We start from the raw sequence: 27,254 nt of genomic DNA, 5'->3' as shown, positions 1-27,254 counted from the left end.
TCAGATCAGATGACTAACTTGGCCAATCAAGAATATTCCACTTCTTTGCTTTAATGAACTAATAACAAAGGAATTGCCCACACCTGCCCATGAAATAGCCTTTGATCAATGGTCCAATTACTTTTGAGCCCCTGAAATGAAGTGATTGCGTTAAAAAAAAAGGTTTTAGTTTCTCACATTTTTATGTAATCTTTTTGTTCATCCCACTGAATTAAAGCTGAAAGTCTGCAGTTCAACTGCATCTGACTTGTTTCATTTAAAATTCACCGTGGTAATGTACAGAACCAAAATTAGAAAAAAGTTGTCTCTGTCCAAAGATTTATGGGCCTAACTGTATGTTCCTAGCACCCCCCCACCACTGTTGCACATACCTCTCTTGCCTACCCCTATTTCCAGCCCTGATGTATAATTTTTGTTATTTCTTGAGCTAAATTGAAAATACTTCATATTTAGCCCTTGTGAGGTAGATTATTATTTTTCCGGTATACAACCAGCCCTTTCCACCCTTTGTAGAGATGGTTAACTCTGCACTGGTAATCTAAATGATGCAGTACCAGTTGAATTATTTCTATTAGGAATTATATCCAGATAAAGGTAACTAAAACATCATGGTACATTTGACGTTTTTGCATCAGTTTACAGATATCTCCTACAGCACTTAAACTTGGCTTAACTTTGCTTTTGTAGTGCATCTAGAGCTGTGCCAATGATGGTCACAGTGCTGTCCTTCTTCATTTCCCAACATGGTTATCAACCAGGAACACTTGAAATAGTCCAAGACTACAGTTTGTTTTCCAGTATGCATTCACCTATTTGCTGATCATTGAAGATGTATGCTAAGAGCAGAAATGTCAATGGAAGAGTTGGGACTCAATAGTGCCGAACAGTTCTGTAGTTCTGGACAAGCTACAGGGACAATGATTAGATAGGAAAAGTGTCACTGATATGGTCAGTGAGGAGCAGGGGCTTCTGTGCACTGGTGCCAAAACATAAAATTCGACTGGGCAGGTTTTACTTACCACTAATAAATAATTATATAGAGTCCAATATACGAAAGCCCTAATCTGCATATGCAAATCAGCAGCACATGGCTAAAAAAATGTTATCTCCTTGTTTTGTGATTAAAGGTCACATGATTTTAAGGATTCGGTTCGGCCAGTTACAAGGGATCGGCATAATCCGGATCCTGAATACCGAACCAAATACTGGATTTGGTCCATCCCTATTTTGCATATTGATAATAGGCTGCTAATGGCCATTAATATAGCAGTCGGTCCCCTACATTGCACCTCAGACATATGAAATGAAATTGAGGTGAAACAATACTAATCATAAAAGCAGCTGACACAGAGGTCAAGTTACAGTGAGCTTTTACACTTTTGAGAAGTCATAAATTAGCTTTCTTCACTTTTTGAGGAGGACTTATTATTTTCTATCTCATTTTGATGTACTTTTTTTGCAGGGTGGATTCATGCTGTGTACACACCTCAGGACACACTGGTGTTTGGGGGCAATTTCCTGCACAGCTTCAACATACCAATGCAACTTCGTATTTATAGCATCGAGGACAGGACAAGAGTGAGTCAGAGACAATTTTATACCCTTCATTGTCCACCTACATCTATTCATTATTAACATTTTAAAAGCAAAGTTCAAAAAATTATTCAAATTGTGTCTGTAGGAAGCAGCAACAGCGGTCTCAGGCCTTTCTATGCTAGCTAAAATACCCTGTTGAAAAACTGCCCCATATGTCATTACTATATCCCATTTTATACAAATAATCACTATATCCCATTTTATACAAATAATCAACATTTTTAAACATAATTTCCTTTTTCTCTGTCATAATCAAACTGTACATTGTACTTGATCCAAACTAATCTTTATTGGAAGTAAAACCAGCCTACTGGATTTATTTGATGATTACATGATTTTCTAGTAGACTTCTAGTAGACTTAAGGTATGAATATCCAAACAGAAAGATCTGTTATATGTAAAAACCCAGGCTGAGCTGAGCATTCTGGATAACAGGTCCTATACCTGTACCATTAAGTATACTAATGTATATATTTTTAAACATTATTTCAAATGTTTTCAACATTGCAAGCTATTACATGCACTCATATCTTTATGCTTTTATTTTTAGGTACCTACAAAGTTCCGATATCCTTTTTATTATGAAATGTGTTGGTATGTGCTTGAAAGATATGTCTATTGCATGACTCGACGCTCTCATCTCACAAAGGAGTTCCAAAGGGAGTCTCTGAGCATTGGTGAGTGTTTATCTTCCCTTCTGTATCTTGTTTTGTATTCACTTTGATATTTAGGCTTGCTTCTGTGTCGAATTTATTTAAATAAGTTTACCTGCAGCCCTACCCCTGACTCTGCTTATATGACTGCTTAATAGCCCTTTTTTCCTTTTAGGGTAAGGCCACACTGGGCATTTGGGGAGATTTGGTCGCCCGGCGACTAATCGCCTCGTCCCCAAACGCCTTCCCTCACTCTGCACCGGCTAAAATGTAAAAACACCGGCGCTTATCGCACTCGGCGGTTCGGTTTCCGAAGTCGCCCAAACTAAACATCAACCACTCTTTCTTCCCAAATATAAAGTGGACATGTTAAAGATAAGTTAAGGTTTCAAAAACAGACTTAACAGTGCCCACTCACTGGATCCTACATAGAAGAGGCCTCCTCCAGTTCCGCACCCCATGGCCCACTCACTCTGCCTCTTTAATGAGACACACACTTACACACTTTTGTGGATATGCATATGCACAGCACATAACCCTCGGTTTGCCAAGTGTACACACAAAGGTGTTGATTTTGGGGGATTTTTAGCTAATGTATTGCATTTTTAGCCATTTTATTGCAGTTTTGGCTTGGTATTGTTGCCTGTGACTGTGCGTAAAACTTATTTGACTGTGATTCCATGGAAATGTTGTCTGCTATATATCAATTTGGGTGCCTTTGTACATCACACAGTTTGGTAAATCTATGCATATTGGGCATCAAACTGTTCCGTGTACCTAACCATTTAGGATGGTTTATTTTGTTACATTATGAAATATAGGGCATATAATGTGGTAAAATGCAAGCTTTGTGATGGTTTTTAGAAATATCATAAAAACTGCTAGCTAGGTAGCTTTGCAGTTTGCAGTAGAAAGGCACATTTACCCATTGTGGATTCATCAGAGTGTGTACTTTTTTGAAAAATATATAGTTTTCTGGGGTCTCCCTACTGTCTACAAGGAGTCTTATGGCATATAATACATATACTGTGTGCTGCTTTGCAGCAGCCAGAGTGTCGGACATGAAAATTCAGATTTTCATTTGAGTGCCACTGTACATAAGAGTTTGGTAAATCTATGTGTATTGGGCAGTAAACCCCAGCTGTCATATTTAGGATGTTTTATGTTGGTGTGTTAGAAAATGTGGGGAATAGTATGGGGTAAAATGCAAGCTTTTCAACCACTTTTATAAATTCATCAAAACTGCTACGGGGCCTGCCTTTACATGTCTGGGGTTCAAACACTAGCAACAACAAAATATCAGCATGCGCTGGATATCTGCTTTTCTTTTTAACAAATCCTCCTAAAAGACGATTGGATGTACAAATTCTTGGCTCTGAACATCTCTATACAGCATTCACTGTGCAAAAACTCTCCCAAAATTTTCCATATAGCTGGGCTAACTGACACTTAAAATACCTAGGAATCCTTTTCACAAAGATTATGGTGATTGGGTCTCTGTTAATTCTAAAGTTGTGCTTACTTAATTGAATTTTGATTTGACACGCTGGGCCACAACCGCTATTATTTTTTATTGTTAAATTACAGTCATATGAAAACTTTTGGGAATCCCTCTTAATCCTTTGGAGTTTTGTTTATCATTGTCTGAGCTTTCAAAGTAGCAACTTCCTTTTAATATATAACATGCCTTATGGAAACAGTAGTATTTCAGCAGTGACATAAATTTATTGGATTAACAGAAAATATGCAAAATAACAAAATTAGACAGTTGCATAAATTTGGGCACCCCAACAGACATATTGCATCAATACTTAGTTGAGCCTCCTTTTCCAAATGTACCGGCCTCTAGAGGCCACCTATAGCCTTTGATGAGTATCTGGATGGTGGTATTTTCGACCATTCGTCCAACACAATCTTTCCAGTTCAGTTATATTTGATGGCTGCTGAGCATGGACAGCCTGTTTCAAATCATCCCATAGATTTTCGATGAAATTCAAGTCGGACTGTGATGGCAATTCCTTAATATTGTACTTCCCCCTTTGCATATATGCCTTTGTAGATTTCAAAGTGTGTTTATAGTCATTGTCTTGTTGATATCCAACCCCTGGGTAATTTAAACTTTGTGACTGATGCTTAAACATTATCCTGAAGAATTTGTTGATATTGGGTTGAATTCATCCGACCCTCAACCTTAACAAGGGCTCCAGTCCCTGAACTAGCCACACAGCCAAACAGCACGATGGAACCTCCAACAAATTTGACAGTAGGTAGCAGGTGTTTTTCTTAGAATGCGGTGTTTTCTTCCATCATGCAAAGTGCTTTTTGTTATGACCAAATAACTAAATTTTTGTCTCATCAGTCCAAAGCACTTTGTTCCAAAATGACTCTGGCTTGTCTAAATGAGCCTTTGCATACGACAAGGGCTTCTTTCTCATCACCCTGCCATACAGATGTTCTTTGTGCAAATTGTGGTCAATTGTAGAACGATGTACAGATACACCATCTGCAGCAAGATGTTCTTGCAGGTCTTTGGAGGTGATCTTTGGGTTGTCTGTAACTATTCTTACAATCCTCTGCATATGACGCTCCTGTATTTTTCTTGGCCTGCCAGACCATTTCCTGATTACATTCCTTACAGTTGAAACTAAACCTCTGAGATAGCTTTTTGTAGCCTTCCCCTAAACCAGGGCTGTCCAACTTGTGACACCTCTATTGTTCACTCCCCTATAGCCCCTGTACTGTTCACACCTGAGACCCAGACTGAAACTGCCACATTTTTCTCCTGTTCACACTTTATATAAAATGCTAACGGGGCACCAGCACTGTGTCACTGTATGTAGTACATATTAGACCGAGAGCTTTCGCCGTCTCCTACTCTATTCTGCCTTCCCTCCCTGAAGGGCTGGAACTAGGGGCAGGCAGAGTAGGTGCCCACCTAGGGCGCAATCATGCGCGGGGCACACTTTTAAGGGGAATTTCCTTTCTTTCTTTTTTAAACCCTGATTTGCTTGGCCTTTAATAGTTTTTCAACTTTATAAACCCCCTGTTCCAGACAAACTCGCTCCCAGCTCCCTTTTGGCAGCTGCTGGCACAGGTACATATTTGTGGGCAATATCTTGGCTGCTGCTTGCACAGGTAAACATGATATGATGGATATTTTGCTGCTGCTGGCACAAGTACATATATGGAGGCAATAGTGTGTATTTTTTGGCTGGCACAGGTACAGATTGGGGGCAATATAAGGGATTGGCTGCTGCTGGCTCAGGTACATGGGGCAATATGGCGGCTGCTGGCACTGGTACACAGATGTTTGAGGGAAATATGATGGATTTTTGGCTACTGCTGGAACAGATGCAAATTGGGGCAATATGATGGATTCTTTTGGTTGCCGCTGGCATAGGTACAGATTGGGGATAAAAATATGATGGATTTTTTTGTTTTATGCTGGCACAGGTACAGATTGGGGCCTGGGGGTAATCTGAGGGATTGACTGCCATTGGCATAGGTACAAATGGAGGCAATATGATAGGTGCTGGCACAGGTACAGGGGGCTATTTGACTGGTAAGGTGGGAAATGGTAATGCAGGACTGGGTGGGGGGCACTGATCGAAGCCTTTGCTTAGGGTGCAAAAATACCTTGGCCCGGCCCTGCCTCCCTGTGTGTGCCATTCTCTGCTTGCCCAGTGCTGCTTGCCCTACCCTACCTGTGGGATGTAAGCCTGTTAGGGGTTTGTTCTTGGGGTTATTAGCATTTGGAAATTGTTGTTAAGGGCCCCTAAGGTGTTAAATCATGTGTTGGGGGGTTGTTGTATTATCCACAGGGGAGGATGAGGCATATGAATTTAAGGGTATGTTTTTAACATGTTTTTAACATGACTTCAATTTTTCACATATGAGTGATGAGGGATTTCCCTGCAGTGAGCACCAACCATTTGGTTTTTTGGTGTGCTAGCACCGTTAATGTGGATATGATGTTAAAAGTTCTTGTGGTAATATGGGTGGGGTTTACAGTGGGTGTGGTTTAAAAGGGGGAGTGTCCAACAAAGACTTCCATTATCGGCCCTCCTCCACATAGGCCAGTAAAATTTTGGCCCTCGGTACCACAGAACTTGGACAGCACTGCCCTAAACCATGAGTCATCTTTTGAGAGTTGCTTTGAGGGTCCCATGCTATTCAAACAGAAGCGCAACTGGCCACTTTAAATACCTTTTCTCATGATTGGGCACACCTACCTATGCAGTTCAAGGCTTAACGAGCTAATCCAAAAAAATTGGTGTTGCCAGTAATTAGTATTAAGCAGATACATGCATTCAAATTAGCAAAATTACAAGGGTACCCACATTTTTGCACAGCCAGTTTTTCACATTTGATTTAATTTCATACAACTGAATACTGCTTCACTAAAAATCTTTGTTCAGAAAACACCCCAGTAATCAAATTACTGGGAAATGAAAGACATACAACTGTTATCTTTTTGTTGAAAGTGGAGTAAATTATTATGCAGGCTAAAAGGGGTTCCCAAACTTTTTCTGTAGGAGTAAAACATAGTGCAAAGTATCTGTTCCGGATTGTTTCGTTACCACAGAGTTGCAATGCTAAATAGAATTATAGATTGATATTATCACTTAAATAATAAAACCTGTATTGAAATCAAACAGTCAACATGCACCTATCTATATAACTCAAATCCATTATTAAACTACACCTTGGAAATATGGGATTCTCCGAAAAGCAGCTCTACGTTCATAATATTTTAATTTCTACTCACCCCATTAACCAATAACCCAACCTTTCATCTTGCTCTCAGGCTGAATACTTGAGAGCAAGGGGGTAGTACGTCCATGGGCAGAGACTTATCACCTTTTGAGGTACTCTCTAATAATGGCTCTTCACCAAAACATTTAATATCGGCATTGTACAGGCTCCAAGTCCCTCTGGTAGATAGAAAGCAACTGCCCTTCATTAAATCCTGGGAGAGAGACTTAGAACTAATTCTCCCAGAAGACACTCTCAAGAAAGGGATGAGAGCATTAATTTGTAGATGGCATTGCTGTAAGAGCATCAAAATGTTCAGTGGACCCTTTGCATTCATATTTAGGATGTGTTTTCTTAATACCTAATGATAAGTGGGAAATAAGATGCTAGAAAGTGGAAGCTTTAAGGCAATATTCAGGTGTTTTCTCAAAACTGCCAATTTTGGGAAGGCACAGTAGTTTGGAGTAGGCAGGCATAGTTACCCATTTTCAATTTGATTGAAAATCCATATTCCAAAAATATAATATGGGTTTGGGGGAGATTTTTTTAATTGTGTTTTTACCCACAAAAAAATTCAGGAAATGTGTTGACTGTTCAGTAGCTGAAGTGATCTCTGGGGCAATGTGTATGCTCTAATTTCAGTTTGGGGTCTTTAAATGCCAGGTACCCTGGTGATCTTATGCACAATGAGCATCAAACGGTTCAGTGGGCCCTTTGCATTTATAATTGATAATTAATATTTTCTCTTAGTACTGAATGCTATATGAGAGATACTAACTTGCAAAGTGAAAGTTTTGAAGTGATTTTTCAGAATTTTCATTTTGTCAATAGAAACTGCAATGTTCAGAAACACTTTGATGTTTTGTAATAAGAAGTAGAAAGATATTTTAACCCATTTTGGATTTGGCAGAATGTCTACTTTTCAAGCATATATGGTTTTACTGGGGCAAACCTAATGCAGTTTCTGATTTTTTTTAGATTTGGAATCTAAAGTATGGTGTATTCTGCTATAGTGTTTGAAAATTCTATAGTATTTCTATAGAAGTTACAAAATCCTCCATAAAACTATAACATATCTGGTATTGGCTCTTTTGAGAGACATGAGGCTTTTTCTAAATCTGTTACATTTTGTGTGCAGAATATAAAATTTTCTTGTATAAATCCCTATTCATACTCTAAATCGTGTCCCAAAAGTGGAACTTCTCACAAACTCAGGCAGTTTAAGAAAGTTCAGCTTCTCCTGAAAAAAACACACAATGTATAGCTTTCCTAGGAAAACTAAAAATTCTCATGGGGAAATTCCTGACACGTAGTGCAATGGAAATGCAAAATTCTGCTGACACTTAAAGGGTTAAAAATATACTGGGAAAGGGAAGTATATGACAGCCTTAAAGAGCTTTCAACAACTGTAGTATGTCATGTATGCATGCATGTATGTATGTATGTATGGCCTAGCCATAGTAAAACAGTCTATCTATAATGTTGAGCAGTTAGCTGCACATGATAAATAAATAGCTGACTTCTAGTATTGGCATGTTCAAAATTTTTCACACATTCAAAAATGTGTCTTTGGCAAACTGAGTTAGGGCCAGTGGGAGTACAGTATTTGCTATTAAGTCCCTAGACATACATTGTTACATAGTTAAATTGGGTTGAAAAAAGACAGTCTTTCAAGTTCAACCCCTCTAAATGAAAACCCAACATCCATACATACACCCCTCCATACGTTCACATAAATGATATATACCCATATCTATACTAACTGTAGAGTTTAGTATCACAATAGCCTTTGATATTTTGTCTGTCCAAGAAATCATCCAAGCCACTCTTCAGAGATCAGAATCAGCCATCCCCGAAAGTGCATTCCACTACCTCACTGTCCAGAACCACCTATATTGCTCAAATTAAAGTTCATTTCTTCTAGTCTGAAGGGGTGGCCTCTGGTGCAGTGATCCTCTTTATGGGTAAAAAGGCCGCCTGCTATTTGTCTATAATGTCCCCTAATATACTTGTAAAGTGTAATCATGTCCCCTTGCAAACACCTTTTTTCCAGAGAAAACAACTCCAACCTTGCAGTCTATTCTCATAATTTAAGTCTTCCATACCTCTAACGAAGGGGTCCCCAACATTTTTTTACCCGTGAGCCACAATCAAATGCAAAAAGAGTTGGGGAGCAACACAAGCATGAAAAAGTCCCTTGGGGTGCCAAATAAGGGCTGTAATTGGCTATTTAGTAGCCCCTCTGTGGACTGGCAGCGTATAAGAGGCTCTACTTGACACTATAGTTAGTTTTTATGCAATTAAAACTTGCCTCCAAGCCTGGAATTCAAAAATAAGTACCTGGTTTGAGGACACTGAGAGCCACATCCAAGGGGTTGGAGAGCAACATGTTGCTCACGAGCTACTGGTTGGGGATCATTGCTCTAACAAGTTTAGTGCACATCTCTGCACTCTCTCCAGCTCATTTATATCCCTCTTAAGGACTGGAGTCCAAAACTGCACTGCATAGTCCAGATGAGGCCTTACCAGGGACCTATAAAGAGGCATAATTATGTTTTTATCCCTTGTTAATGCCCTTTTTTATGCAAGACACACCTTTATTTGCTTTAGTAGCCACAGAATGACACTGTCCAGAATTAGACAACTTGTTGTCTACAAAAAACCCTAGATCCTTCTCATTTAAGGAAACTCCCAACACACTGCCATTTAGTGTATAACTTGCAGTTATATTATTTTTGCCAAAGTGCATAACCTTGCATTTATCAACATTGAACCTCATTTTCCAGTTTGCTTCCCAATTTCCCAACTTAGACAAATCACTCTGCAAGTGGCAGCATCCTGCATGGAACCTATAGTTCTTCAAAATTCAGTATCATCTGCAAAAATAGAAATAGTACTTTCAATGCCCACCTCCACCTGCAGTACTCCACAAACAACACTGGTACAATTAGAAAATGTCCCATTTACCACCACTCTTTGTAGTGTATATTTTAGCCAGTTCTCTATCCAGGTACAAATACCATGTTCCAGGCCAACATATCTGCAAAAATAGAAACCGTACTTTCAATGCCCACCTCCAACTGCGATACTCCACTAACAACACTGGTCCAATTAGAAAATGTTCCATTTACCACCACTCTTTGTAGTGTATCTTTTAGCCAGTTCTGTATCCAGGTACAAATATGTTCCAGGCCAGCATTCCTTAATTTACTAGTAACCTTCTGTGTGGCACTGTATTAAATGCTTTAGCAAAGTCTAAGTAAATCACATCCACTGCCATCCCAGAATTGAGGTCCCTGCTTACCTTTTCATAAAAAGAAATTAAGTTAGTCTGGCAATAAAACCATGCTGGCACAAATTCGTAGTATGATTTGCTACGAAGTCCAGTATCTTATCCTTTATTAACCCTTAGAAAAGGGGTAGTTTTGAGGTTGAGAACTGGATCTCTTTTTGAATAGCGGCACCACATTAGCAATTCGCCAGTCTCTGCACCATGCCAGACCTCAATGAATCCTGAAAAATTAAGTAAAGAGGTTTGGCAAGCTCGGGGCCATCCAAGTACCCTTGGATGGCCCCGAACCTTTGTTTATCTTAACATGTTCTAGTCTCTTTTGAATTTCCTCATGTGTGAACCATGCATCATTAGTTGTATTACTAGAATTGGGACTATTAAAGGGATCCTGTCATCGGAAAACATATTTTTTTCCAAAAAAAGTCATGTGACTTGTGCCTGCACTTCAGGAGAGAAATGCTTTCTGGCAGGCTGCTGTTTTTCCTTCTCAATGTAACTGAATGTGTCTCAGTGGGACATGGGTTTTTACTATTGAGTGCTGTTCTTAGATCTACCAGGCAGCTGTTATCTTGTTTTAGAGAGCTGCTATCTGGTTACCTTCTCATTGTTCTTTTGTTTGGCTGCTGGGGGGAAAAAGGGAGGGGGGTGATATCACTCTAACTTGCAGTACAGCAGTAAAGAGTGATTTAAGTTTATCAGAGCACAAGTCACATGACTTGGGGCAGCTGGGAAATTGACAATATGTCTAGCCCCATGTCAGATTTCAAAATTGAATATAAAAAAATCTGTTTGCTCTTTTGAGAAATGGATTTCAGTGCAGAATTCTGCTGGAGCAGTACTATTAACTGATTCATTTTGGGAAAAAAATTTTTTCCCATGACAGTATCCCTTTAAGAAGTAAACCTTCATTAACTGGTTCCTCATTTGTGTAGACAGATGAAAAATGAGTTCAGAATCTGAGCTTTTTTTTTGTTTTCATCAACCAGCAGACCCCCCTCTGATATTAAAGGTCCCACTCTTTCCTGCTTAATTTTTTTACTATTAACATATTAAATAATTTGCGATTCTTTTCTTACCCACCTCAACACCAACTCTTCTGTTGAACCAAAAAGGTTTTGCTTTGCAACGACGTTCGCACACAAGGGGAATATACTGACATGTATATTTATTAAGCAGCATTTTAAAGACACCTTTTTTTGTTTTGTTCTGTGTTTAACTCTGTGAAAAGCATTTCCCACTTAATATGTTGCTGAGATGCCCTTATACTGTCAGTTTGCATGTCTGAAATTTTGTGTTTTAGTTACTCCCTTTATAGAATTGTCTCTTCAACAGAATCTCAAAGGAGACCATGTTATGATCACTATCCCCTAAATGCTTACCCACACAAATGCTAGAGATGAGTTCAATATTATTAGTTATTGCAAGGTCCAAAAGAGAGTTATTCCTAGTAGGTTCTTGAACGAGCTGGAATAAAAAGTTGTCATTGAGCATATTTACAAACATACTAGCTTTCTCTGTATTGGCAACCCCATTACCCCAGTCGATGTCTGGATAATTGAAGTCACCCACAGTAATAACTTGACCTAGTTGTGAAGCCGCTTCTATTTGTTGCCGCTTCTAGTTGCTGGGTTTTATAATCGTCACTTATACATGGTAGTTTATAGCATACACCAATGACCATTTTCTTTGTAACTTTTTGCCCAGTCAAAATCTCTACCCAGAGGGATTCCATTTCTTTAGTGCATGGCTTTAATTCAGGCTTTACATACAAACACACTCCTCCACCCTTTTTAATCCCTCTGTCCCTCTTAAAAAGGGTGTAACCATTTAAATTCACAGTCCAGTCACGTTTCAAAGTTAAAGCTGCGAGCAGTAACGGAACAAGTAGTTCCTGGGTCGAGCAGGCTGTGCATCTGGGGCCCCCACCCCCTCCGGATGCATTGTTTTTGCAGCGGATTTGCACTGGTGCGAGCATCCATGAACCCTGAAGTGGTGTGGCCCCTGTTGCAATCGCATCTGCCACACCCCCAGTAGTTCCGCCCCTAACTAGGAGGTAACAATGCACCTGTTCTTAATATGCAAGTGCACTGCATCAATTTATTACTGTAGAAATCCTGTAGCTAGAAGGTGGCTCCAGACTAAAATCGTGCCAATTTGAAAAATTGGTAGCTAGAATTGTGGCAAGAATTGTGTGACTACAACTGTTGTTGCCTTAATAAATAAGCCTTATAGAGTATAGTTCACAAAAAAAGTGTAACATATCATCCACAGTAATACATTGCACTCAATTATAATTTTGCTTATATTAGTTGTTGTTGCACCAGAATGACATTTTAATTACCTCCTTTGGTCTTCATCTTTACTTGAAAGCAAAGTGTTTTATTGCTTCCCGTATCTTATTGTTTTTGGGTTTTTTTCCCCTCTCCACAGTTTATTACACGTTATGCTATTTAGTATCATATCCATATTTAAATGGCTGGGTTCAAAAAATACAAAATGCCAATTAACTGTAATGTAGTATAAAAACTGTGGACATGGGAAAGTTTGCTAAGTACAGCAGTAACTTCTACATTACAAATGTACAAAATTTCAGTATTGTGCGGTTTAGTCCATTCTGTAACCATGTGACATCTTTTAGCTGATTTCTAAGCATATGTTTAAATATAACTGCAGAGATATTTATCTAATTCTTTCATGCAGATTTAGAACTTAACGGACGCCAAAGACCAGACACTCCATCATCATCATCTTCATCATCATCTTCCTCTGGATTATCGTCTTCCTCTGATAATGATGATTCCTCTGATCAAGATTGGGAGGAAAAGGAAGGTTTTAAGAAAAGGGAAAGAGATAGAGGTGGAGTGGAGCGTAAACTTCAGAAGAGAAGGAACAGGGATAAGCGACAAAGAGACCAAGAAAGAGATCGACATCGGCGTACTGAGAGGATAATTATCCATACTCTGCCTGCTTCACTACGTCCTTTGACCCCACCACCTTCTCTTCCATTGCCAGCACCAGATTCACCTCCCAGCACTTCTCCTTACCTGACCTGTTTTGAGGTTGAAGGATTACGCTGTCTGGTGATGAAACTTGAATCCTTACCACCACATAAAAAGTGCCTACCAGATGGTATCCATGACCCTGAAGCTCTTATCTCTGATATCAAGGTGAGTTATTGCTAGTAAATTTTAAGCATTATGAAATGTTTTATTTCTGGTGTACTGTTTTGAACAGTGTACTGTTTTATGAAGATATCCTTTAAGATCAGCATTTTTCCATGCTATAGGGTAATTATCAACTATGTAATATGTTCACATTTATAATGAAAGTATGATGACTTACAAAGAAGTATATGGAGAGCTGACAGCCATAAAAATCTCTTGGACATCCATGGGCCTCCAGTTCAACAGCCCTGCCCTCATTAGATAGATGAGATGAGGCTGTGCAAAATAAAAAAATATTTTCAATTAGTTCAATATATTTTCAGTTAATCTAAAATGTAATCTAGAAAGGCTAGAGTGAATGGATATCACTACTTTCTGCTTTGCAACTCTCTGATTAGTTGAATGAATGAATGAAAAATATGTATGCATAAGTGTAAAGAAAGGCTACTTACTTTTTTTTTTTTTGAGCAGCAGGGTCCTTGGCAGCCTTAGAGGGTCTGCACAGCAGAAAGTGTGTGGGTGGGCGCTGTAGGTGCTGAAGGGACATAGCTAACAGTCCTGTGACCAATTGCATTGCAGAATTGACACGGGAGCCTGCTTGTCTCATTGCCAAGGAGGTTGGGGGGGCATCTGAAGTAGAACATAGTAAAGTTGTGAAAAGCAAACCAAATATCTCCCTGGTATGCAAATGTAACTAGCACTGGTATCCATAACGTAACTATCCATCTGGGCCTGGGGGCAGGCCATGCAACTGGGCCCTCCTCCTGACATGATCAGCAACTGGGCTCTCCTCCTGACACATCCCGCTCTCTCGTAGTTCCGCCACAAACTGGCATGCAACTGTAACCTATTAATATATTTTGAGAACAAAGAAACCCCACCAAATAGAAGTTTCTATATCTATACCAAGTCAAATTGAACCATAAATTGCAGAACCAGGCTAATTAATGATAATAATAATTCATTAATAAAAGTGCTGACTAATAAATTAAGTAAAGTGCTAGTGCAAATAAATAAGGTGAAATTAATCAGTCCGAGGACTGATAACAAAGTTAATTATAACACCCCTTAATAAATAAATTCATTCATTAATTGATGAATTTATTTTTAAGGGGTGTTATCGGAATTTATTGGTGGGGTAATACACCCATTGGACTCAGGAATAATTAACTTTATCAGTCCTCGGACTGATTAATTTCACCTTATTTATTTGCACTTTACTTAATTTATTAGTCAGCACTTTTATTAATGAATTATTATTGTCATTAATTAGCCTGGTTCTTCAATCTATGGTTCAATTTGACTTGGTATAGATATAGAAACTTCTGTTTGGTGGGGTTTCTTTGTTCTCAAACTATATTAATATTTTTTCATCTGACCTCGTCAGACCTCCACCTATAGTTTGGGTTAAATAAGGATCCTATATATATATATATATATATATATATATATGCCAAGGTATGTGGGGTGAAGTTTGAGATCCGTGACAGGTTTGCGGCCTTCCTCAGGGAAGAAGACTGTGTAAGACTGTTCTTAATTGAAGAGATCCTAAAGGGCAGTCCCTGTTGGTAAATGGGGAGAATGGTTTTAACTGGCTTCATATTTTGCCTTCTTTGTATTGTACCCACCTGAGAGGTTGATTAAAACAGAATATTTGTTACCTTTTTATACTAACTGAGAGGCGGTTCTTTAAGTTGACATGATAGCTTCTTCATTGGTGAAATAGAGTAACTCTGTAGTGATATCTTTTGGGGGCTCTGTTAGTAAGGTGTTCTGCAGGTATTTTATATGTGGCACAAATTTAGCAAGCAAGGCTGGTATATCTCTACCTGTAGATTTGCAAGGTGCTTAAGGGGGGCATCATATAATATCTCTTATACTTTATTTACCAATAGGTCCTTTCAGCTGATGCAAGGTCATCCATTTTGATTATAAGAAAGGAGGTTCCATTTAAATATGTGGAAAGAGTTTTTTACAGTGAGGGCTGTGAATTGAATTCTCGTCCTAAAATAGTACTGGCAGATAAATAAGTTAGCTTGAAGAATGTGTTTAGATGGCTTTTTAGTACAATTTGATCCAGGGACTGGTCCGATTGCCATCTTGGAGTCAGAAAAGAATTTTATTTCCCCTCTGAGGCAAATTGGAGAGGCTTAAGAAGGGTATATTGCCTTCCTCTGGATCAACTAGCAGTTAGGCAGGTTTAATCTAGACATACAAGATTGAACTTTATGAACCCGTTTGGTTTTTTTTTCAACCTAACATACTATGTTTTTAAGACCACAGCCCTTTGTCCTCCTGCTTTGTGGTACCCCCTTGTTTTTAGCCAAACATGAACTAGCAATTTCTTTGGGGATATCTTCACCTTCTAATTTAAAATTTTTGCTACTTTTATCTTTTGTTATAAATGTGTGTACTATTGTCATGAACTATTAGGCTTTTACATACACCAGAAATTTTATTCATATGGGTTTTTAAGTGTAGTGTTTTTATAAATTTTGTTATTGCAATAACTGCTTTCCTTTCTGAATTAATTGCAACAAGGATGCTGTTTATACCCTCAGTTTGAATTTTAATAGGATCAACTTGTTTTTTTTGCATTGGACGCTTTAGATTTGAGTGAACAAATCATCATCACATGTCCCTTTAATTGGCAGAGTGGTGAATGCATAAATTGATCTTAAAATTAATACTTATATTAATCATGCAATTAAAAATAGACTAGCCCAGATCATTAATAAGTTGAAAAGCAAAGGACCAACCTCGGCGGTCCTCCACTATGAACACTAGTCTAATTAAAAAAATGTTTCCATTTCTAATCTATCCTTAAAGGAAAACCATACCCTCCAAACAATGTAGGTATTGCATAAAACAGCTCATATGTAAGGGCTAGTCCACACGGGGAGATAGCGACGCGTTTGCGTTCGCGGCGACAAAGCGCCGCGACAGTCGCCGCGACCGGCGCAGGCGACAGTTTTGTATGGGCGCCTATGTAAAAACGCCTGTGCTAACCACACGAGGCGATGCGCTTGCCTGCGATGCCTGGCGAGGCATTTTCAGGCGACTGTTGAAAAGCGCATCGCCTCGTGTGGTTAGCACAGGGGTTTTTACATAGGCGCCCATACAAAACTGTCGCCTGCGCCGGTCGCGGCGACTGTCGCGGCGCTTTGTCGCCGCGACCGCAAACGCGTCGCTATCTCCCCGTGTGGAATAGCCCTAAAACCCTGCTTCATGTAAATAAATAATTTTCATAATAATATACTTTTCTAATAATATGTGCCATTGGGTAATCATAAATAGAAAATTCCCATTTTAAAAAATAAGGGCCACCCCATGGGATTGTATGATTCACTGTGCACAAAAACATACCAACAAACTATACTTGTTAGGTCACATAAGCCAATTAACAGACCGAGCTGTCTTTTGCTTCAACACTTCTTCCTGTTACAGTTAGAGTTGTTGTATTTCTGATCAGGTGATCTCTGATGCAGCACACAGAATGGGGGTTGAAGGCAGGAGATATAAAAGGCAGTATTTACTTGAATATATAGACCAGATTGGTAAGATTCTTTAATATGCCACTTAAAATGATGTAAACTCTGTTGCTTAAAGGAACAGTAACACCAAAAAATGTAAGTGTTTTTAAAGTAATGCAAATATGTACTGTTGCCCTGCACTGGTAAAACTGATGTGTTTGCTTCAGAAACACTACTATAGTTCATATAAACAAGCTGCTGGGGAGCAATGGCGGAAATTGAAAAACGGCTATATGGCACAGGATAACTAATTTTTATTATTAATTATTATTAACATGTATTTATATAGCGCCAACATATTGTGTAGCACTGTAAAGTAAATGTGATTATACAACTAAATCACATGAATTATATACATAGAACATATGGAGTTACATACATCACAATCAATACAGGTACAAAAAGGTGAGGAAGGCCCTATGCATAGGCATACACTCTAAAGGGAAGAGAGTAATACACAAGGTGTGGGAGTGGGCAAGATTCAAGTGTTCTTGTATATAAAATAAATTATGTTTCTGATATATGTGATTGTTCTCTGTGAAAAATTATTATTTTATTAGACACTTAGAAGCCTATATTTTTTACAGAAGTATAATTACACCAAAATTCTTGCATATTTTGAAAAAATCAATCCTGAAAAAACAATATATTATTTTCCTGGGTAAAATAAAATACCCCCCCCAGGAAAGACCCTTAAAGTGAAAGCGTACAAAAAGTCTAAAAACTGCTTGGCAGTAGATGTTCGCAATCGCATATAGGACAAAATGGCTGGCAGGGATATGGTTTAGCCCAACAGATCTTAATTTAGAAAGCAGTCGTTTGTGGGGCACGGTATCAAATGCTTTGGCAAAATCCAAATAGATCACATCTACTGTCCAGATCCCCCCACTGTCCAGCATCTTACTTACCTCATCATAAAAAGCAATCAAATTTGTCTGACATAACCTATCCTTCATAAAGCCATGCTGCTCATAATGCCATTCACTAGGACAAATTTTGAATGTGATCCCTTAACAAGCATTCAAATAATTTGCCCACCACAGATGTCAAATTTACTGGCCTATAATTGCCAGTCTGAGATCGTAATCCCTTTTTAAATCCCATAGGTGCCAGATGAGATTGTAATCCCTTTTTAAATCACATAGGTACCAGATGAAAGCGAATCTGAGAAAATCAGAAAATAGGGACTGGTGTAAAACTGAATTAAGGTCTCTTAGAACCTAGGGGTGTATGCCATCAGGCCCTGGAGCCTTGTTCACATCAATTTTTATTAAAGCTTTATGGATCATATCCATAAAGCAAGGCTTGCCTGCCTGCTTGCTAAATTATGAATTCCCAGACTGATGGAAAAAGATTCAAATAATTTATGCAGTGTAATTAAAGTTCATTTTGAAATAATTTTTTTGGGTGACAGGTCCCCTTTAAATAATTTCTTTATCTCAATAGTGCTGATAAAAATTGTAAACTGGGTTATTAAACACGCCTATTTCAAGACTGATGGGAATTGTATGCTAGTTCATTTTTTATAAAACCATTTAGAGATTATTTCTTACCCTCTAGTGGTTATTTATAGATATTATATTGTGCATTTGCTTATCTCAAAGATGCTGCTGGGAGTTGTATGCTATTATATTGTGCACACTTTTCAAGGGCATTCCTAAACTGTACGAGTCGATGTTATACTAGGGATGCACCAAAGCCAGAATTCGGCCTTTTTCAGCAGGATTTTAATTTGGCTAAATTCTTCTGCTCGCCGAACCGAATCATAATTTGATGCATATTAGGGGCAGGGAGTAAAAAACAAGGAAGTAAAAGTGTTTTCCCTTCCCACCACCAATTTGCATATGCAAATTAGGATTCAGATTCGGTTTGCTATTCAGCTGAAACCTTTCGCGAAGGATTCGGGGGTTCAGCCAATCCAAAATAGTGGATTTGTTGCATCCATCGTTTATACATAAATACAATTAACTTATCTCGCTATTGAAATTATAGATATTTGCAAATGTCCAAACCAGAGCTAACTAAGAAAACAATTCAGATCTGAATCTATGTTCTGCCCTTTAGAGCAATTTGTTCTTCTGCAATCTGGGACCCTTTTTAAGAAACCTTACTTTATTTAAAATTTTCTTATTGTATTTCCAACATATTAGAGTCCACAAGGGAAGGGAACTCCAACAAATATATAACCTCCTTCTTTTACACTTAAAATTATATTTTATATCATAAACTTACCCTGTTACATTTTGATCTAAAAATGTATTTCGTAATGCTTTCTGCTTTTCTTCAACATAACTAATTGCTAGTCATTTAAGATTACTATCTCATCTGTATACAATGTTTTTGTATAATACTCTCATTTGTGGCCAAATTATGGGTAGAAGAATAAACGATGAATACAAAAAAATCATTGATTTCATGACTGTAGTTTACTGTAAATTTTACATTCCACTTATTGGCGTCAATATACATCAGTAATTGACAAAGTCTTAATCTATACTGAATTTTTAATTGATTATATTTGGAAATTCATATTTCAGTGAGATGAAGCTTATGTGAAATTTTCATTTTCACAATAGATCTTTAAGTTTATATTGGCAAAGGTTTACTTTTACCCTGATGGTAGAGCTCAGAAAGAAAAAGGGACAGAGCATCATGCTAGACAAGGAACTAGCTTGTTGCTTGTGATGCAGAATGCAGGGAGAAAGGTATGTTATTCTGGGGGCTTTGTAATTTTAGAGAGCGTAAAAAAAGAAGTTTACTTATTCTTAAATAGGAACATGGAATATTTTACGAATGAGGCAAGTAGGTAAACAGGACCAGTGTTGGCCTCCTCCAGGGCCAATGTAGGCCTCCCCCAGGACCAGTGTTAGACTCCCCTACCCGACTCTTTCACTATGTGTAGGTAGAAACTGTAGCTGCTGCTAATCATTCAAATCGGTCCCTGCCCAAGTGGAGGGACTAGGGTCAGGCCAATACTAGGACCATTTTGGTACACTTATGAAAGTGTGTTGTGTATGGTTTGTGTATATGTGTAAAAGCCCCCCCACCGAAAGTTTCAATGGAGCAGGCACTCGGAATCAGGCAATCTTCCACCAGCTTGTTCAAATAAAGTAAAAAAATGTATTGTGTCCACAGCCTTATGCGTTTCGTGTTACAAGCACTTGGTCATAGGCCTTCTTCCACCAGGCTGGTGGAAGATTGCCTTATTCTAAGTGCCTGCTCCATTGAATCTTTCGGTTTGTCCGCTCCCAGTGCTGGGGGTGGTGCACCTGGGCCACTTCCTAAATGTGGTGAGTGATTACTATATTATACTTTTTATTTTGGTGTACCCCTACTCAAGTTTATCATAAAAGCCTCACCCCCCCAAGACAATTATTTCCATGTGCATATGTAAAAAGTGTTTGTGATGTTTACCTGTGGGCAGGAAGTCAAGCATTGGTGTTGATCTGTGTTGTCCAACTGGCAGGCCGCATCTGGCCGTGACCCCCACCTTGTGTGGCCCCTTCACATGAAAGTCTGCCTGCGGTGACTGCTTAATTTGTGTAAAATTTAAAAGGTATCAATTCTAAGATTAACTGGCCCCTGCATTGTTTACACCTCAAATTCAGGCTGTAAAATAATGCATTATCCACACTTGTAATCCCCCCGCATTGTTCACACCTATAACACCTCAATTGTTCACACCACTAAAGTTCTGTACTATTCACACCTTTAGGGCAGAACACACGAGAAGATTTGGGGAGATTAGTTGCCAGGTGATAAACCACCTCTTCTTCGGTCGACTAATCTCCCCAAACTGCCTCCCCGCCGGCTAGAATATAAATTGCCGGCGGGATGGCACTGGAGTGCGTTGTTTTCCGAAGTCGCCCGAAATTTTCTCGTGAGGCAACTTTCTGCGACTTAAGAAAACAAAGCGATCCGAGTGCCACCCGCCAGTGATTTAGATTCTAGACAGTGGGGATTCAGTTTGGGGAGATTTTTAGCCCAAAGAGGCGACTAAATCTCCCCGAATCCTCTCGTCTTTCTCTGCCCTTAAAGCCCTGTTCTGTTCACAACCCAGACTGAAAGTGCCATACTCTGCCTGCCCTATGCTCCTTGTGTGTGCCATACACTGCTTGCCCTATGCTCCTCTGCCTGTCCTATGAGCCTTGTGTGTGTGCCATACTCTGCCTGCGCTATGCTCTCTGTGTCTGCCATATTCTGTCTGCCCTATTCTCCCTGGATGTGCCATCCTCTGCTTACCCTATGCTCCCTATGTGTGCGCCATACTCTGCCTACCCTACTTGTGGGAAGTGAGCCAGGTAGGGTTTGTTCTGTTGGTTAGTATTTAGAAATTGTTGTTAGGGGGCCCCTAATTGTTTAATCGTGTGCTGTGGGTTGCTGTATTGTCCACAGAGGAGGAGGCATAAGGATTTAAGGGTATGTTTTAATATGACTTAAATTTCTCACATATGAATGATGAGTGATATCCCTGCAGCGAGCACCAACAATTAGATTTTTTGGTGTGCTACCATCATTAATGTGGATATGGTCTTAAAAGTTCTTGTGGTAACATGGGTGTGGTTTGAAAGGGGAAGTGGTCAACACTGTCTTCCATTATTGGCCCTCCACCACGTAGGCCAGAAAAATTCTAGCCCCCGGTACCACAGAAGTTGGCTAGCACTGATGTAGATAATGCTGGAGGTCCACTGAATGTTAAGGAGATGATCCAGAATGGAGAGGGGTATTGTAGGGGCTAGATCAGGAAATACAGATGAGGAGATGTGGTCTAGGATAATGTCCGTGGCGTAACTACTGGGGGAGCAGGGGGTGCAAGTGGACCAGGGCCCATACCCCCGCAGGGCCCCCATGGCAGATCGCGCCCTGCTGCAGCCGCAAAGAAAATCGGCGCGGGACCCCACCCCACCCCCAACTAGTTACGTTACTGGATAATGTAGTGAAGCTTTTAGGGTTAGAGCATAAAGGACATTTGTCACCTAAATAAAATTGCTCCTTTGTGTGCAACAAAAAGCTTTGATATACCTCAATCATATTGCCAACCACAGGAATCACAACAGCTGCATTGAGTAATTTTGTGAATATGTGAAAGGGATACATATTACCCAGACATGCACCGTCCAACATTAATATTTGGAACATGCATAGTTCAAGACAGATCCAGCCATGATGTTACTGCTCATGCACCAGGTCTAAATAGGGTTGCCACCTTTATGTCTGGCTGAGACCCGGGGGGGGGGGGGGGTCTGTGACGTCAGTGGGCGGACCCGTGACATCAGTGGGTGGTGCTATGATGTCAGTGGGCGGACCCGTGATGTCAGTGGGCATGGTTATGAGGCGGCGATCAGCGCTTGGCCAATCACCGTGTCAGTCAAGGGAATCACGCCTAGTTTTCCTTATTTGGAAAACCGGGCAGAAAGTATAGACCCGGGCAGCCCCTCAAAATACCGGGCTGTCCGGGTCAAAACCGGACAGGTGGCAACCCTAGGTCTAAAGCATTGCTGAGGATGCCTGGGTAGATAGATGAACACAGTGGTGTCCTTCCTGCTGAAAACTATCCTGAGGTGCATATCAAAGAAATTGAGTACTGGCTTGGATAAGGGGTTAACTTGTTGCCACCTTGGTACTTAGAAACTCTGCCTCCCTGCAGACCCCTGTTATAGATATAGTCTACAGCTCCTTTACTAAATATTTCAGAAGTTGACCTTAGTACTGGGGGTGGGCCAACATCTTGATAGAGGAGCATTGTGTAAATTTGTCCCCAGCCTATAGGGACTTTTTAAGCTACCCTCTCAGCTACTGAGAGGAAAGAGCTGATTGCTATGTTTATGATAATTGTGGAATATCCTTGGATGACATCCCAATTGGATGGCAATTTTTTCATGTAGTTTATGGATTTGGTTTTAATCCATTCCTTTCTTTCTATTATGTTTTAAACATTCTTCTAGTATATTTGTGTGGAGTATGAGTAAAAGTATTTGTAGCATGTTAGCCATAGTCCATATAAAGAGAGAAGAATATTTGTGGTAACATGATACTGTTTATTGGTTAACCGATAAATGTACATATGCTAAGATACATTTAAAATAGGATTTTTCTGATGTTACAATTTCTGTATATAGTATACGGCAGAACCTCCATTTTAGATTTTTCAGGGAACAAGACCAAAATAATGTAAAATGCATGTAAATTTAAAATAAGTTAAAATTCATTATGCATTATTAGGGTTGCCACCTTTCCCCACTGGGAACTCCATGCAGAGGGGCCAGCCAATGACGTCATTGTGGCGGGGTGATGGCATTGTGGGTGGAGCTATGACGTAGCGATTGACCGATCGCCACGCAGTCTGCCCGATTTTCCAAATTTGGTATACGTCAAAGTAGAATGCTAATGGGGCTGTCGTTGAATGGGGGAATCTCTGGGATACATGTGACTGCAGGTAACGGCTCATACTTGCCCATAAAAAGGCATTTTTTAATGTCAGTGAGAAGGGTACTCCTCTTTTCCTTGAATTTATATTCCTAATTTATATTAGTTCAGTAAAACTACAGTTGGCACTGTTGAAATTTACTCCACTGGATTCTGTTTTCCTGTTGTGAATTATAAATGTGCGCCCTTTCATTCTGTCTTGGAGGGTCTGTCCTATATACTCAACATACAGTCCTGAACCACTTCCAAGTACAATTTCAGTAGTTCTGCCTATATTCAGGAATATACATGGTTTTGTATTAACTCTTTGCCATGTATGTGATTACTATATAAAAAGAAAAGTGTTTGGTTGTTGTATTTTACTCAGCTAGCCTGCACTGGCTGCTTAGATTGAGATATGAATATTCTTTAGATTTTTTCACAAATGAGACTTTCCCAGAATGAGACAGGAAGAAAACAGTTGTGTAGGAGTGACCGCTTTCTGCCAATAGTAACATGTCTTTTAAACAGCCAATCTATTCCCCTCACCCCACAGCCTTTCCTCTCTGCTTTCCTCTAAGGCTTTGCTCCCCCTCCCCCTTCCCTTTGTGTGTGACTCTTCTCTCCACCTCCTGCAAAGCACTGCTGGGAAGAGTGTGTAAGCAAGTAAAGAGAGAAAGCCGAGAGGACAGTCACATGCAGAAGGTTATTGCTGTGTATTCACCGGATAGCCCTAAAGATTATCTGGATTTGTTAATATGTGAACTATTAACAGTACCTTTATAAAGAAGACTTTTTGTTGCCTGTCGTGATTTAAGACTGCAGTTGGCAGACAGGAAGTAACAATGCTGAAATCTATGTAAAGTGGCTTTGCCTTTTAAAGCCACACACCAGCGTTTGTATGCAGAAGAGACGCATGAACACTGCAGAGCTGCTATATACTGTCCCTCCCACAGAGTGAGCTGGCAGAAAGCAGTAGTCAGGCCAGGAATTTGTTACAGCAGGGTGCTGGTCAGAAGGATTTGTTCATTGCTTTTGAATTCAAAGACAATACTGCGACAAAAGGCAGCTGAGGTGAGAGGGGAGTGGTTAATTCATGTGTCTGTATTCCATGTGAGCTGCTTTTCCTATGGTTTTGCTTTTCTCTTGCTGTTACATATCATTTGATAGTAGAAAATAACCAATTAGTTCTTATGTTTGTTTCACAAAAGTTTCCATACTCTTGTGTGTCTTAATTTTTATATTATTTTACCTTTTGTGCCTTCTCTCTTGTTACTGACATGCAGTCTAAAAATTAGCACTTCTGTCTTCTTTGGCCATCTGTCATACTTAACATATAATTCTTGCTTGTTTTAAATTTGGCCATTTTGTTTATCAGGAGGGATTTAGTTAGTTTCTGAGGTTTGGGTTGGTGGTCATTATAAACACAATTTCCTATTAATTGGAAAATTCACTCAATTTATTTTTCATTATTTATCAAAACACTGGTTCCATAATGCATTCATGTAAAAGTGTTTAAAAGTTATTTGCAAATGCAATTGATAGCATTATCAATATTTTCTTCTGATTCTAAAAACAATGTAGAGGTAGTCCACTTTTAGCCAAGACTTAATTTCCCATAATGCAAAAGGCTTCGTCACTGGTCTGTTTAGCTGCTGGTTTCGGTTATATTCTTTCAAGAGACAGCACCAGTAGTTTGGAGAATAGAAATGGAGAGATAAATACTGCCTTCAGTTATCAATTGCATATACAGTAATAACACTAAAACCATGAAAAATGGTATTTCATTTGTTTTGATTTTTGTCTTACGTACTATTTGTAAGTATGTATATTTTTATTTATATATCGCTAATTAAGTACGTGGCACCATTATACTTATATTTTTCTGGGCCTCCAAGCCTTCTCAGGAGCTCTTAACTTCTTTGTATGTATAATATATTTTTGTTGCTACATGGAAACATTAAAAGATTATATAAAACATTATATGTTGTCAGTGTTAAACATGGGTCATTTTCTCTGCTGTCATAAAAATTATTTTGTGCCACTAGCTTTAGGTTTTTCATTATGATAACTGGTGCTGTTAATAAAGTGGTGAGCTTACAACTGTCACTAGGTCTTTTCAGACTATTTTATAGTGTCTCTAATCCTCTCCTTCTTCTTATTTTATTGACCACACAGGGACTTCTTGAGGACCACACTCATGATCCACCTGAACTTGCACTCACTGGAGTTCCAATAGTTCATTGGCCCAAGAGAAGTCAGGTAACCTTTAAAACAGATTCTTTACATATCATGATCTAATACTCTTAATACTCAGGGGACAGGAGTCGTTTATCTTTCTCCACATTTTAAAGAGTCCAATGGGGTGATGTAGATCTGGTTTAGGATTTTATATTGAATATGTCTATCCTTAGTGGAAATTAAAAAATTGTAGCAGTTATCTGTTGATTCATCCTGGGCCATGTCCTGTATTACCTGGAGCCATTTAGCCATCATGAGGGCAAATGGTTTGAGGACTGAGTTTAGAGTCTGGTACAGGTATGGGACCTGTTATCCAGAATCCTCGGGACCCGGGGTTTTTCTTAGTTTGTCTCAAGTACAAGCTACAGTTTTATTATAACAGAGAAAAAGGATATCATTTTTTAAAAATTTGGATTATTTGGATAAAATGGAGTCTATGGGAGACATTCCGTAATTCAGAGCTTTCTGGATATCGGGTTTCCGGATAAGGGATCCTATACCTGTATATCCTTGAAATCAAGTAAAGCCAAAATGCTCAGCTTCTTACACATGTTAAACATGCTCTCCTTCCAAATAGGTCACACCACCCGACCTTAGACTTATACTGAATCAACGAAGGGGCACATGAGCCGCAGTCTCAGATGCAAGTCTTTTATTTAACATGACATGTACATATACAGAACACATTAGTCCCATAAGTGCTGCAAAAGTAAATCTTGCTTTATCACCATAGTGTCCATTGTCCATAACGGGAAATCATTGCATATTCATTTACTAGCAAAAACAAGTGAATTAATGTATTTAAAAAATATTTCAGTAAAAACAAGTGAACTAATTTATTTAGAAAATTTTTCGAAAAATGCTCATAAAAAGCATTTCATACTCCATGCTTTATTTAAACCTATAGGGGCTAAAGAATTTAATTTCATCATCCAGTTTGCCTCTCTTTGTAACATGTTTTGTTGGAAATCACCTCCTATAGTAAATAGTTCAACTACTTCTAAGACCACCCATTTCAATTGGCCTTGGGTATCTTTTGCCTCGTTAAAATGTCTAGAGTCTGTGGTATTTGTTTGGGTACCTTGTTTAAAATTCCTTATCACCCTTGTGCTCCTTAATTTTGATTTTAATGTTCCTTCCAGTTTGCCCTACACATACTAACCCACAAGGGACATTTAAAGAAATTGTTCAGTGTAAAAATAAAAACTGGGTAAATAGACAGGCTGTGCAAAATAAAAAATGTTTCTAATATAGTTAGTTAGCCAAAAATGTAATGTATAAGGGCTGGAGTGATTTGATGTATAACATGTCAGTCAGAACACTACTTCCTGCTGTTCCTTTAAGAATGTAAATCCTTTAGAGTCATATGTGGCATTATCTTTAAGCTTAACCCTAGTGCCTTGTGTCAGGTAATCAATCCAATCACCTCTTATAATAGAGGGGCAGCAGATACAACAAGGGGAATATGCATTTTTCTTTAATGATACAACTGGACTCAACAAATCCCTAATGCTTTTCCCTTTCTTGTAACTAAAAAAGGATGGGTTCTGTGAATAATCTACCGAAATGGCCACCTTGCAGATTTGGCCAAAATTTTCTAACAACCTTTTCAATT

The 27,254-nt window shown here is 39.0% G+C and overlaps 1 protein-coding gene across 2 annotated transcripts in view; it reads left to right on the top strand.

Moving 5' to 3' along the window:
* The window catches only part of kdm2a.L (lysine (K)-specific demethylase 2A L homeolog), a 121,171-nt gene that overhangs the window by 34,241 nt on the left and 59,676 nt on the right, over positions 1-27,254 (top strand). For both annotated transcript variants that reach the window (XM_018225580.2, XM_018225581.2), the window contains 4 exons: positions 1,463-1,578; positions 2,147-2,273; positions 12,997-13,463; positions 25,577-25,660. In XM_018225580.2, the coding sequence (XP_018081069.1) occupies positions 1,463-1,578; positions 2,147-2,273; positions 12,997-13,463; positions 25,577-25,660 (794 nt within the window). The remainder of the gene's footprint in view (positions 1-1,462; positions 1,579-2,146; positions 2,274-12,996; positions 13,464-25,576; positions 25,661-27,254) is intronic.

The sequence above is a fragment of the Xenopus laevis genome, chromosome 7L, assembly GCF_017654675.1.
Source record: "Xenopus laevis strain J_2021 chromosome 7L, Xenopus_laevis_v10.1, whole genome shotgun sequence".
Classification (NCBI taxonomy): Eukaryota; Metazoa; Chordata; class Amphibia; order Anura; family Pipidae; genus Xenopus; species Xenopus laevis.
This window is presented reverse-complemented; position numbering and strand designations above follow the sequence as displayed.